The 14757-nt window shown below is 38.5% G+C and overlaps 1 protein-coding gene across 3 annotated transcripts in view; it reads left to right on the top strand.

Moving 5' to 3' along the window:
* Window positions 1–1573: 1573 nt before the first annotated feature.
* Window positions 1574–14757, top strand: part of LOC139442539 (thyroid receptor-interacting protein 11-like) — a 78863-nt gene continuing 65679 nt past the window's right edge. For all 3 annotated transcript variants that reach the window (XM_071223358.1, XM_071223357.1, XM_071223356.1), the window contains exon 1: window positions 1574–1816. In XM_071223358.1, the coding sequence (XP_071079459.1) occupies window positions 1723–1816 (94 nt within the window). In that variant the 5' untranslated portion in view covers window positions 1574–1722. The remainder of the gene's footprint in view (window positions 1817–14757) is intronic.

Genomic DNA, 14757 nt, shown 5'->3' with positions numbered 1-14757 from the left:
TGCAACTCACTCACTCACTAATCCCATTTCGCCTCACTAATACACTGGATAGCCGAGGATGTTCTGAGGAACAACTAATGTAACGTGTTACCTTCATTGCACTGGCAATAGCTGTTATAATTTCTACTGAATATATCAACGACACGAAGAACATATTGAATGTAATGATACATATATTAGACGGGCGGTCGGGTAGCCTAGTGGTTAAAGCGTTCGCCCTTCACGCCGAAGACCCGGGTTCGATTCCCGACATGGGTACAATGTGTGAAGCCCATTTCTGGTGTCCCCCGCCGTGATATTGCTGGAATATTGCTAAAAGCGGCGTAAAACCATACTCACTAACTCATATATTAGACAGACAGTTACGTCCTCTGATGAACGCACATTTACAACAACCAGCGTACAGTGGAACACGGATATAACGAACTGCGAATACAAGGCTCAGGAGAAATCAGTTCGTAACATATACACGTATACACGTTTTCTCTCGGAAACGTCCTCCATCTTGGATCAAAGAAAACACGATAATTGTAGCACTGACATATATTAGCAGTGATCACTTCATAACAGTTCGACCTGGGAAGATCCGGGTTAGAATTTGTCTTCAGCATCCCACGAGGTGACTGTGCTTGTCGAAAGAGGCGACAAACGGGGTCGGGTGGTCAAGCTCGCATGACTTGGTTGATGCATGTCATGTTATAAAAATTCCGTATATCGATGCTCATGATGTCAATCATTGGATTGTCTGGTCCAGACTGGAATATGGCTGGAATATTGCTGAGTGCGGCGTTAAACAACAAACAAACAGACAAACATTATCGGAATCGGCTCGGCTAATTCCCTCACGCATATCAACAATTGACTGTAATACTTGTCGTGTGTTAAAGGGCTGAATTGTACTTAAGACCACTAGGTCGTCAGTCAGGTTTGGAAAATACGAAAACAGCTACGTGTATCATACGAACTGCAGTTGTCATGAACAAGAACCAGCCCTTACTACGAAAATATATCTTAAAATGTGTTATGGAACATAGATAAGTTTTGTTTGTTGTTTGTTTAATGCTGCGCTCAGCAATATTCCAGCTATATGACGGCGGCCTGTAAATGATCGAGTACGGACCAGACAAACCTGTGGTTGATATTATGAACAACACCAAACACCGTTGATGTACGATGATCAATCAATCTAGCTCCTGCGAATAAGATTTGTATTATAACCTGGAAAAGCACGGGAAGGAAACAAATTGTGTTAAATAAGCCTTTAGAAGATTAAAAATTCCTTAAAGAAAACAATTTTTTTTTGCGTAAAATCCCTTTTTAAAAACTCTGTGGTTACAGAAGAAAGTAATGTGATTGTCGCGTGGTGAATGTTTTGAGGCATTGTTTGTTCGGAAAAAAAGGAAAGAATGCGTAACATTTAGGTCGTGGTAAAAGTGACTGTGTAGAAAAGAATTGTTACCTCGATCCTCATACCATCTGCACAGCGCCGTAACATTAGCTTTGCAAGTTGGCTTGGGCACGAAATGAGAGTGGCCTCCCATTGTATATTTACACATGCGCATTGACACGTCGAGTGCCAATATGGCTACCGTCGTGTTGGCATTCGGCATGTAACAAGAAGTTTCATTCAAGATGTCAGTGGCATGCAAACTAATTATAACAAGTAGAAAGTAAAGAATATCATCAGAAACAATAAATGCAGATCCGACTGATGTAAGCAACATGTCATGGCTAGGCGGAAGCATATCCTCTCTAACAGGCCAGATTTCCAACTTGACAAAAGATATCTTGACAGAAGGAACTGAGGAAGTTAGCGGTATGTGTTGGATGATGTATCTATTTGTGCATCTTTTGTTTACCATTAAACTTTCCAACTCATATGCATAAAATAGTGATAAAATAGATTGCATATTGAAATGGTTTTTTTTTTTAAAAAGAAAGAAATATATAGGGTACATACATTCTATAAAGGTATGTTTGTGTTCCGGTAGAATGTGTAAGACCCTATAGATCAGTTTGATTCATGCTCAAAATGTTGTCTCTATAGAGGAAAAAAATATATTTGCTTGTGAACCCATACTACCATGAGTGTTTTTTCCAAGATACTATCTATCAATTGACTTGTAAAGTATATACTTGAAATATATAAAAAGTAATTGAATGCAATATCATGCTTCAAAAAGGTTGAGGGGTCATGATTAACAGATGATTGTCTGGTTTTGGTTTGTTGTGATAGGTTTATCTTAGAGCACAGATGATGCGTAAATACCTATGAAGATCAGGGTTAGAATTGGTCTACAATGACCCATGCTTATCATAAGAGGCAATCAACGGGATAGGTGGTCAAACTTGTTGATACATGTCATCATATTCCAGTTGTGTAGGTCAGTGGTCATGATGTCGATCAGTGGGTTGTCTGGTCCAGACTAAATTATCACTGTCTGCTGTCATATAGCTGGAATATTGCTGAGTGCGGCATAAACAACAAACAACAAATGATACATAAATCATGTAAATGTTTCACTGCATTTCATATATTCATGCCACGTAATGGGTATGATGATCTCTGTGATCATATGTTGGAGCAACTTTAGAATGAAACGCTACAATTTCTCATGAGGACAACTTAAACCTGTGACCTTTTGATTGTCATTCCATTTCCATCAAACTTACTGACTAAGCTGTGTCCACAAAGTTACAATTACCCGGTCATGATTAGGGTATTGTGGGTATGGTAGATTTGCATATTACCATGGTGCCATGCATGCATGCACGCTTCACATTTCATTGGCATTTGACATCACACATCTCTTTCCATAATCTACGAGATCATGAGTGGCCAGGAAGGCGCTGAATTTGAAAATAGCTCTCATCAATAGATGCTGAGTTCACAGTCTGTGAAAGATTTATGAATTGGTTGGAGGGTATTGTGACAAAAAAGTGTTGAAGGGTACACTGTCAGGAAATTCACTGATAAAAATTGGCACTAGTTGTATAGTCCTTGCCCAACTGCCCAATAGTTAAGGTTTCATAAGGGCTGGTAGATATTTGTCATTTTTAAGGGTTTTGCTTCATGTTATCATTATAAGGACCAAAAATGTTAGTTTCTTTCACTGGTAATGTGGATTTTAGTGAGGAACAAGGATGCCTACTACTATCTGAATCATATCTTGTGATTTGGCGTGGACGTTCCTTGACACTTTCCTTTTGAGAATATATAGTAGATCTGGAAATTAATTTGTCTCCAAATTAATACGACTGCTGACCCCAAGCCAAAAATGTGACTCGATATAATGCGACTCCCCCCACCCCATCCCAAGTGGAATGATACATATCCTTACCTTAACAATGCTTAATCCAACCTTACCTGACCCGTGAAGATTCTGGGGTAGAATAGGTCTTCAGCAGCCCGTGCTTGCCTTAAAAGGTGACTCTGTTTGTCGTAAAAGGCGACTAACGGGATCAGGTGGTCAGGCTCACTGACTTGGTTGATGCATGTCATCGATCCCGATTGCGTGGATCGATGCTCATGATATTAATCACTGGATTGTCTGGTCCAGACTTGATTATTAACAGACTGCCGTCATATAGCTGGAATATTGCTTAGTGCGGCGTTAAACAACAAAGCAACCAACTAAACCAACCTTACCTTAGCCCAATCAAACAGCAAATAGCACCACTTATCAGCACTGATGAAGCACTTCCGTAAAACAACAATAAGTAGTGTTTTCCTAAAAATAACCCACAGTTTATATGGTTACTCTTTTGGCTGGCATTAAGGAAGTTCAAAAGCAATAAGATAATTGAACCAACAACAGTTCACTGATTGGTATGCGGAGAAGGTGTCAACAGGCTTGACACGAGTGGGTAGAACTCTTGATCCCAGCAGTGATAACTCACCGGATTCCCATTGTGTAGTTCCTGTTCTTTGAATGACATTATTATATATTTGTTACAACTACTGCTCAATAAACTGTGTTTGTGTATATATTTAAGTTGGTATTTCTGCTATCCAAAGTGTGCAGTGAGACCGTGTTATTGTTGATAGTCATTCTGGAATCATAAATGCGGAGTTAATTAATGCGAGCAAGGACCACTAACATTTTTCGCATTTATTTCACTCTCGCGTTAATTTCAAGATTTACAGTATTTGATGCCAAAGCACTACATCCTGCACTTTTGTTGTCTTTGTCGGAAAAATAACTGACTTCTGGAACTGTCGAAAACAATGAACATATATTTTAATAAAGCACAGATTTGTTTCAAAATGACCACACAGAGTAGATAGATAGCAGAGTATGGATGCATGTTAGACATGTGCAGTGTCTGCCAATAATAAACCTAGAATGCACTCCTGTAGAAAGTATTCAAAATTATGGAATTGACAATATTAGAGAAGACGTTATAAGTTTTGAGCCTTATATCATGTACATAGAAAGACTTGACCGAAAGTTGTTGAAATGATATGTTTTTCAATATAATCCCTTTTCACACTGATACACTGAGTTTTGTAGAAGTCCTTCTCTTGGCTGTCCAGAAAGTTCTCCACAGCTGCTATGACATCATTGTTTGGTTGAAATAGGTTCACAATAGAGCTTTCTTCATATTTGGGAACACAAGGAAGTCTGATGGAGCCGACCAGGAGAATAAGGCGGAAGCTGCAGGAGTTCAAAACCATATTCGTGGATTGTTGCCATGACAATGATTTGTGCACTGGCACATTGTCCTGATGGGAAAACACACCTTTTCTCAGGTTTCCAGGTCTTTTAGTCTTAATTTCTTCCCTGTAATTGCCTCAAAAGTGCAACATTATATGCTCTGCTTATTGTTTTCCTTTTGGAAGATAGTCCCACCATGATGGCAACCTCTGCATCTGAGAACATGGAGGACGTAACCTTTCCTGGTGATGGGACAGTCTTTTCCTTCATTGGTCATGTTGGTGGTGGCTGTTTTGATTGTTGTTTCATCCATTGTCACAAATCATTGCAAGAAACTTTCTGGATCAGCTTCAAACAGAGCTAGAATATCACGAGACATGTGCCTGGTATCTTTTTTGACCAGATGTCAGAAGCTTTCGATAATGGAATGTACTCTCTCCTGGGAAATGCCTACTGAACAAGCTTTATGACGCTCAGTCATTTGCTAGTCGGTCATCACCATATTTTGGGATTCTCTGGATCATTTCTTGGTGTTGCTATATTGATACATAGATGGTGCTACCCACCTCATAGTGGTGGCATAAGAAGGGGCATCTTACCCTGGTGTTGTACTCATATTTTCATGCTTGATGGTTGGTGTTATTAGCAGTTAAGCCCAATTTTCCCTGCACATACTTGTCAAGTTTGTCCATTTTCTTGACTTGTCACAGCAAAACAATTTGCTCAAGTGACTTAAGTTTTTGTATATATTTATATATACCGTAATCGACGTAATAAGCGCCCAGGGCGCTCTCAAAATTAGAAATAGGGGGCTCTTATTAGAATATCAATTTGGTGAGAAAAAAGCAGAGTTGAAAGATACATTTCGTGGTTTATGCTGACAGCCTAAAATGTTTATGTACGGCAGATATATTTTTCTGAAATTGAATTGCCCATAATTAAGGGTGCATATAACACACGAGTGCGTATTGTACGCAAATTAATAAGTCTTGTGTACATTGATCAATCGGAAGGGTGCTAATTGGGATTGTTCACTGGCCAATATATTAGCAAATACCGCCGTGGGCGCTTATTAGAGCGGGGCGCTTATTACGTCGAATACGGTATATACAACATGTAATGTCCTAAAAAAAGAACGGCCTCAGTGGTCTAGTGGTAGAATGGAAGGTTGGAGAGTTTGATCGGCGGCGGCATCATACCAAAAGACATGAAAGATGGTACTTGTTGTTACCCTGGCTGGTACTCAGCATTAATGGGCTAAAACAAGGACTGGTCGGCTCAGAGTCAGTATATTCAGCACACACACACACACACATGTGCATGCATGTCGTTATATAAGTGCAATAATCTTGGACGTGACATTAAACCCCATTTCACCTCACGTCACCTTAATGGATTTCTCTATTACGCAATACCATGTGACAACCTTCTTATGTACGTAATATATACAGAGCTCCAGATAAGCTGCGTATCTGCGTAAAATACGCATCAGAAATGCAGAAATACGCAGTAAAATAAAATCCAAGCGTATCAAATACGCAACGAACATTACAGATATGCTACAAAAATAAAACTTGTGCGTATCATCAAAATATTGTGAAGTAACCCTGTGTATTCGATTAGCAAATCAGCAACTTATTTTGAAATTATAAACGGGCATTCCGTCAACCTTGCCAAACTCCACGATGACAGTTACATCATGATCATTTGCCATCACACTTTCTTGTGGAACTATCGTGGTATTTTTGAGTCCTATAAAGCTCTCGAACCCACACGACACCAGTTTTCAGGTACTAGATGAATAGTGTTTTTAAATATTTAACTTGAATACCCACATGTGTAAAAACTAGTGGGTAACAGAAATTTGACTACCCAGATAGAATTACTGATACCCAATGATTTTAAAATGCATGGGTAAAATACCCACTACACCAAAGCTTATCTGGAGCTCTGTGTATATTAGGGGCAGTCGGGTAGCCTAGTGGTTAAAGCGTTCGCTCGTCACACAGAAAACCCGGGTTTGATTCCCAACATGGGTACAATATGTAAAGCCAATTTCTGTTGTCCCCTGCCGTGATATTGCTGGAATATTGCTAAAAGCGGCGTAAAACCATACTCACTCATGTGTACACAATGTATATTAGATCCCTTTTCATACCATTTACACATTGTGAATTAAGTTGAAACAGAAAAACAAAGGTAGATCATAATTAATAATGCTAACATAATAAACAATAAACTGGTGCTTGCTAAAAACTTCAATGATATAGCATATAGAGATTATATATTATTGAGAGGAGCTTATGAACACTAGATGATCCCATCAACCCTGTTTCTATGATGAAGTTCTAGGGCATTGTGTTGTTGGTGTAATTTAACAATAATTTATCAGTTGTGTCAAAAGGTATTGTAAAATGTTTGGAAACTTTTTGTGCTGAATTCTAAAATAACTAATGTACAATTATTAAATCTGTGATTAAGTATGTTACATTGGTTAGGTTTTATTCTACCATGACCATGTTGATAACATTTTAGAATTATGCCCATGGCTTGGTACGCCAATGGTATAGAATCTAAAGAATACCATGATTTTGCTGATTTTGCACATTACCGTGATTGCCGTAAAAGAAAATATTAATTCACAAGCACTTCTTTCGCAAACCTGCCTGTTTGGCAATTGCAAATACTATGAATACTGTTCTTAATCTTATTCAAAAACGTTGCTTAGTAACGTGTTGCGGTTCCTACAATGTGTATGGCATGTGTGGCAGTATGTTTCAGGCAGAGAACCTGACCAACCACTTAGACAGTGTATTGTGTACCGCAAATTCAGTAACATCTGCATGGCTTGACTGTTGGCACTACTCTATTATGCATTGTGACAGCAGGTGTACTGCATCAAAAAGCTTAAACTGCCCAGCTGTAGAACTTAATGACATCATGATAGTGGTGCATACTTCGGGAACAAAACTTTACAGAGGACTCTTTGTTATCTCTATGAATCATTGAATGTCAGTTTGAATAATTCTTACAGGATATCTGCATATGTGATTTATATTGTATCTCATTGAAGTGGTTCAGTATTATGGTGAAAATAAAGGTTTTGAACTTCGGCTGGATACCTGTAAATATTTAAAATTTGAAACCTTATGGCATGTGATTTCAATACAATTCAAGGTATCAAATCTACATGTGAAACCTCTGCATTGAAAACATGCTGAGGCTTTATCTCCTATTTCTACCATGAATTGGGAAAATAACTGATTCTGATAGGTCAATCAGGCCAAAGAAGCTGAAACATTGCAGACTTGATTTTTACATGTTAAACTGTTGACAACTTATTCAGGTTAGCTACAGTGCAGTGACACTACTTATAAGAAATGAGTACAAAATCAAATTGTGATAAATCTTTAAAAAACCTTTTTTGCACAAACCAAAGTGCCTAGAGAGCAATTGTGACTTAGATTTTATTAATGGAATTGATCAAATCAATAATGTATTATTAAAATTAAAATTCTTAAAATTGTGGAAATTTACATTAATATTTGTGACAATAAGTAGTATATTCAGCAACCCATGCTTGTTGTAAGAGGCAACTGATCATGCTCATGATGTCAACCACTTGATTATTTACTGACCGCTATCATATAGCAGGAATATTGCTGAGTGCTGCATTAAACAACAAACAACAGCAATAAGTAGTTGACATTTATCCTGGTCTCTGAAGACCAAGGGGAAGAACTCTGTCAGGACTAGCCTTTACAAGGCCAACTCTGACATGCCTGATAATCCACTCACCTGTACACCAACAAGCTTAGTAAGGATAATTCATTATTACAAAAAACATGTAATTAGACGGCTACTGTTCAATATTCTTCTTAATAAATGAGTCCATGATGGTATGGGTTTTGAACTTTGGTTTACACTGTTTACAGATCGCCTCCCATGTCAAGGTGTTTGAAGTAGTTTAAGACAGAATATAAACACATGCCTGGTCACACAGTAGACATTTTTTATCTTGTTTTATGAATGTTGATGGATTGGTCATAGTTAGCTGTAGTATACATCATTGTGCTATACATTTATGTGATAGTTTAGCTTCTAACTTGAAGTTCGTAACATTATCAACTATATCCAAGGCTAGTTTTTCTGATAGTGTGATCTTGCAGAAATAATTTATTCAACTGCCATAACAATTCTGCTTTTTGTCAGTTGGACCATACATTTGTTTATGATTCACAACACACTGTCTCATATTCAGTACATTTCACAACCAGGATACAAAAATCCCTAATAAAAAAGCTCACTTTTCCAGTTTCCACGAATAAGGAAGGGCCAGTGATTTGATTACTCAGCTTTACAGCTATGTAAGATTTTATGGAAATTAGTGTGGCTGCTTATAGTTCATGAATTTATACTTGATAAATGATTTATCATGGAAGGCTCAAGAATCATCACGGGAAAAGTGCCGTACACGATTCATCAGTTTATGTATGAGGGCTTTATTTGACTATCACCCAACTCCCATGTGTCCTGTGTGTTCACAGTGCTGTTATGTAAACTGTTTGGAACTACAGTTACCCTGTGTGAAACACCACCTGGTCTGATAAATATTGCCCACAACTTGCACCGCTGAAGCAACACCTGTTACCATGGTTACTGTGGTAACTAGAATGATAAGGAGTATATTTAGGTTCTCTGTAGTCCTTGTTCTTTAGTTCTGAGTCTTATTGGTTTCTTATTGAAATTTGTACGACTTTAATAACTGTTGATACATTTTACTTTCAGGAAAAATTATGCACTTGATAAACTACTATCAGTCATTTAACAAATGTTTAAGGTATTCTTGAATCAAGGGATTTTTTCTTATTTTGTGTGTTAGTGCTGAGCAAGTGAGTCGTTTCCCCTCCATTGTGTTCACATCTACCACGGAGTACACTATACCTGTGGTGATTCCGTATAAAAACATAGGTCCCCAGCATCCTATCCTTGTAAGAGGCAACTGGATTGGGTGGTCAAACTCGGTGACTTGTAGATCGCATGTCATCAATCCCGATTGCTCATAATGTCAGTCACTGGATTGTCTGGTCCAGATTTGTTTACTTACAGACTGCCGTCATACAATCTAATTAAAATCAGATCTTAGTTCTCGCCACCCCTCAAAAAAGATCTGAGGACATCCCATGAAGGGTCACGTCAGAAAGACCTTTCATCCTACCAATCAGAGCGTCGCTTACCAGATCATGAAAGTGACTGTCGGAATGTGTTTTCTAATCGTGCAACCGCGAAATATTTAACATGGGGTATTCCGAACGACAGTTACGGGTTTTGTGATTATATCCATACAATCTAGGTCATCTATAAGCCATTCCAGAATATTCTTATTTTTTTAATCGAGAATACGTAAAAATATGTTTCGAAGCGTAGTTGCCAGTTTGAACCTAATGTCGTAAAGCACGAGAAAGCTGCCTTCTGATTGGCTAATGTCGATTTCTTGTCAGTCATTTCATTGGTCGGTCAAAATTAGCGAAAGGTTGTTCTGACTTGACCCGTAATCGGATGTCCTCAGATCTTTGTTTAGCGGTAGCGAAACCTTAGATCTGATTTTAATGAGATTGGCCGTCATACAGCTGGAATATTGCTGAGTGTGGTGTTAGAGAAGGGAAAAATCAAACGATATACAGCAAGTTAGGCCTGGGCCATGTGCCACAAAACAGTTGCAGTCCTAAGGCGACAATAGTGCTGAGGCAATTGTAGCTACCATACATTAACATAGACTTACAACAGTAATTCTGCACCAGACATACTGGTAATAAATACTAGAAAACCTGCCATGTGATCCACTTCATGAACAATACAACTTGAATCACCGGGTCTATCACAGGCCATGTCGTAGTTGGAGTACAAAGAAATAATTAAGTATATATTGATACTTAGCAAATGATGTATGTCTGACTTACATACTGACACGTGCTGGAAAGTTTATTTATTTTTCATGATGATATAAATTTTACCATGGTAACATATAATCATAATAATACTCAATAGATCACTGGAGCTCTGGACCACGCTTGGAATGATACACTAGGTCACAAGGCGCCATGTATCGTGATGATGATGATACAGAAAGAATTACAGTGGATGCAAACTGATTATCTGGTATCTTTAATTCATTTTATATGTGGAAAGTCAACAAGCATGATGACATGCAGACACACATAAAATTCAGTGATGCAGTGAAATGTACTTTTAAGAAGCCACAAGTCCCATGATACAGTGATTACTAGTCTGTCTCACAGTCGCTGAACCATATTAACTCTTTCAACACCAGTCAATTAAAAGCGTTTACTGCTGTGACACCGAGTTCCAAGAGACTCTTGTGTAATAGATGACGCCAATATTTATCGAAGAAAATATCTGCTTGTTAAACATCTTTGCTACAACACCATTTGAAAGGTCTGATCCTATGGTTTATAAATGGGAAAGTTATGTTTATCACATTATTTAAATAATGCATTTACAACCTAATTAAGTTTGTTGTAAATAAAACAAATGTAAGCTAATACAATCATAACATCCAGATTATGACCAAGGAAGCGACAATTCTATGTGGACCTGTTGTCGGAAGTGTATGTCCGAGAATTTTATTTTCAATAACATTGCGGAAAATAGTGAATCATTTTTTAATCTATCAATAAAAAATGATAAATTGAAATGGAATGGTGAGGTGAGATGGGGTTTAATGTCGCGTCCAAGATTATTGCACTTATACAGCGACGTTCATGTACGTGTGTGTGTTTGTGTGGCTGCTTGTACTAGTCCGGACTAATGCCGATTTATAGTGCTAGCACACTGAGATACCATGCCGCAGTTTAACATGAATATCCCACTCAGACACAGTATACTGACTCCGAGCCGACCAGTCCTTGTTTTAGCCCCTTAATGCCGAGCGCCAGACAGTGAAATGGAATGTATATTTCAGACATTGTGAAATGTGATAGATTTAATAAATGAATGATATGACATTTAGGTTCTACGGCTTGGCCAGTCTACCGGCCTACGGTGCCTGGGGGCTCGAGGCTTCTTGGACGGTGTACAGGCCTATAGTATTGAAAGAGTTCATTTCCCTTCCACCCAGCCTTTTCTGTAATGCTATAGCCCTAAATGAAGAAAGTCTAGATTTTCATCAGGTTCTGAATCTTCCATCTCACTGTGGCTCCTTTTCAATCTAAATGGAGTTATTTGTTTCGGTCAACATTTTACATTTTCAGAGACAAAGTGTGAGTCTAAGTGATTTACCTGAGCTTTTCTATTTGTTAGTCCGGCAGCATGTTTAAACTCAGTAACCATGGTGACACCTTTTTCTAGTCTTAGGCATAATAATGGGGTTCCATTGTGGCCACTGCACTAACAACAAATATAATATTAACTATTTGTGAAGTTGTACAATAACCATGGATGGGTTTTCCTTGTTTGAAACAAAATGGTGTTTGAGTAAAGAATATCGGACACGGACATTAAAGTGTATGTGCATGCTAGCACAGCTACAACAGGACTGGTTATAAATAAACATACTTTTTAGCACCCCATGGGACTCGCTATAAATTGTTTGCATTCAGTCTTATTTTGTATGCATTCAGGATGCAATACAGGGTGTGAGGTAGGCTACGATGGCTAACCATGCAGTGAATTGTATCTCATCGACCTGTCAACCTACGATGTGACAGTTTATTGAAACTTGATCATGTTGACGTGTCATTATGCGTGACCCACCAAGAGAAAAGGGACCTTATGGGTGCTAGGATACATATGTGCTATGACGTCATAAAGACATTTGACGTCGACTAACATCAGTGAAGATAGCCATGTGTTATTTCATATATCTGTGTAATAAATATAGATTGAAGCTTGTGAATTGTATTTTTGTGTTCCAAAGATGCTGTATTTTTAGGATATTAATGAAAAGTCAAAATGTGATTTTTCACCGGTAAAGTCCCTTATCTCATGGTCGATGACATATATGGGTGTATCAGTTAGTTGTCCCACCACTTATCCTAGGCCCACTTGCTCAAAGCGATCTTAGCGCTAAGATGATTGTAACTACCATACTTTAACATAGGCTTACAATTGTTGTAGCGCAAAGATCGCTTTGTGCAAGTGGGCCCTGATCTGAAGGGGAATCTGGGTTAGAATTGATCCCCAGCAACCTGGTTGTATAACTTGTATGAGGCAACTTAATGGATCGGGTGGTCAGACTTTGTGGCTGAGTTTACTGCATGTCTTCTAACCCCTATAAAGCTGATGACCCATGAAGATGCAGGATAGAATAGGTCTTCAGCATGCTTGCTGTAAAAGGCGACTATGCTTGTTGCAAGAGGCGTCTAATGGGATTGGATGGTCAGGCTCGCTGACTTGGTTGATGCATGTCGTCGTATCCCAATTGCGTAAATCGATGCTCATGATGTCAATCACTGGATTGTCTGGTCTAGATTGGATTATTTACAGACCGCTGTCATATAAATGGAATATTGCTGAGTGTGTTGTTAACAAACAAACATCATAAACATCACATCATCCCCCTACAAAGTTGATCCTTGCTCTTATTATCAATCCTGGGGGCATGGGTGGCCCAGTCGTCTAAGGCGCCGCGATTCGCTGTGCAGAGTTGCGTCCCTTGGGCACGCCAGAAACCTATGATTGTGGGTTCGAATCACGGTTCGCCCCTATTATGTTTCTAGGTTTGTCAGCACCATACCCGTGCTTGTGGGTTTCACCGAAGTGGTAAATGTCCGAGACCTGCATCACTTGGGGCTTTCCTCCCACATTAAGCTGACACGCCGTGATATAACTGGAATACTGTTAAAAGTGGTGTTAAACCCCACTCACTCACTCACTATTATCACTCCCTGAATTGTCTGGTCTCAATTAGTTGCAGGCTGACATTATTTGGTTGGAATATTGCTGGATGCAACGTTTACAATGAAACAAGCCTAATCTTGACTAGCCCTGGATCATCTTAACGTGGCAATGTGTTTGTACTTTTGTATTTATGTTGAATGTTATTACTGGTTGCCTTGTAACTCTAACGTGAGCATGGGCTGAATCATGACTTTGTTTTTGTAGTATTGGAGAAATCTAATGAAATATCGGGGTATGAGTCACTGAAATCAAGTAAGGCCAGATTTTGTTTAGCATGTTTAAAGCTGACGTGTTAATATGAACATGTGAAACACGAGGTAGTCCAGTGCTAGCATGCAACAGCAAGTCTCTCGATCCAAGTGTTGTGACAGATAGGACAGTTCCATGGTTAGACAGGAGTGATGAATGGATGTAAGGACATGCTGGTTTGGATCATATTCATTCAGCAATTAGACATTCTTGGGGGGTTGACCAATAAGTTAAACAAGTGTTGACTGTCAAAGTAAACTTATTCAGTCACAAGACTTGGTGAACAGTCACAAGTACATTTCAATATCGTTTTGCTTATCAGCTACATGTCTTGTTTATTGAAATGATTAATTTAATAAATGTTTACAAGATGACAGTATTGTGTGATGGACATATTATGAATGCTTATTAGCATTATCTCAGCCTTGGCTTGAAAGTATTCAGTCTTCGAGACAACATTAACTGATACTGACATTTCAATGTCACCTTGTTTGAACTGTTGTGTCGTCGGCCATCTTGAACCTTTTGAATTCTTGAAACAAATGTTTAAAACATAGCCAACATGGCCAAAGGCCCTTGATTTAATGTTTTGTAGTTTGTTCATTTACATACTTGTATGCAACATGTTGAATGAAATTAGCATTGAAGATGTCAAGCAGAATCCAAATTGTTTTTGAACAATAGTTAGGTTTATATAATGTGAGGAAAATTATATCCTGTTTGGGACATTTGTGGTTGACTGAAACCATGGTTACGTCTATAAATCCCGTAATGATTTGTTGATGGGAGTGGTATGGGGCATGTTTAAACGTCAATACATAACACCTGGCAGGGTGTTGGCTTTTGTTGAATGAGGCTGGTCCTCTCATGGCTGTGGGTTCATAAAGGAACTCTTGAAGATATTTTTAAGATGCAAAATATTTCCATTGAT

Source organism: Haliotis cracherodii, unplaced genomic scaffold (genome assembly GCF_022045235.1).
Source record: "Haliotis cracherodii isolate W230 unplaced genomic scaffold, xgHalCrac1.p SCAF_5, whole genome shotgun sequence".
Taxonomy (NCBI): Eukaryota; Metazoa; Mollusca; class Gastropoda; order Lepetellida; family Haliotidae; genus Haliotis; species Haliotis cracherodii.
This window is presented reverse-complemented; position numbering and strand designations above follow the sequence as displayed.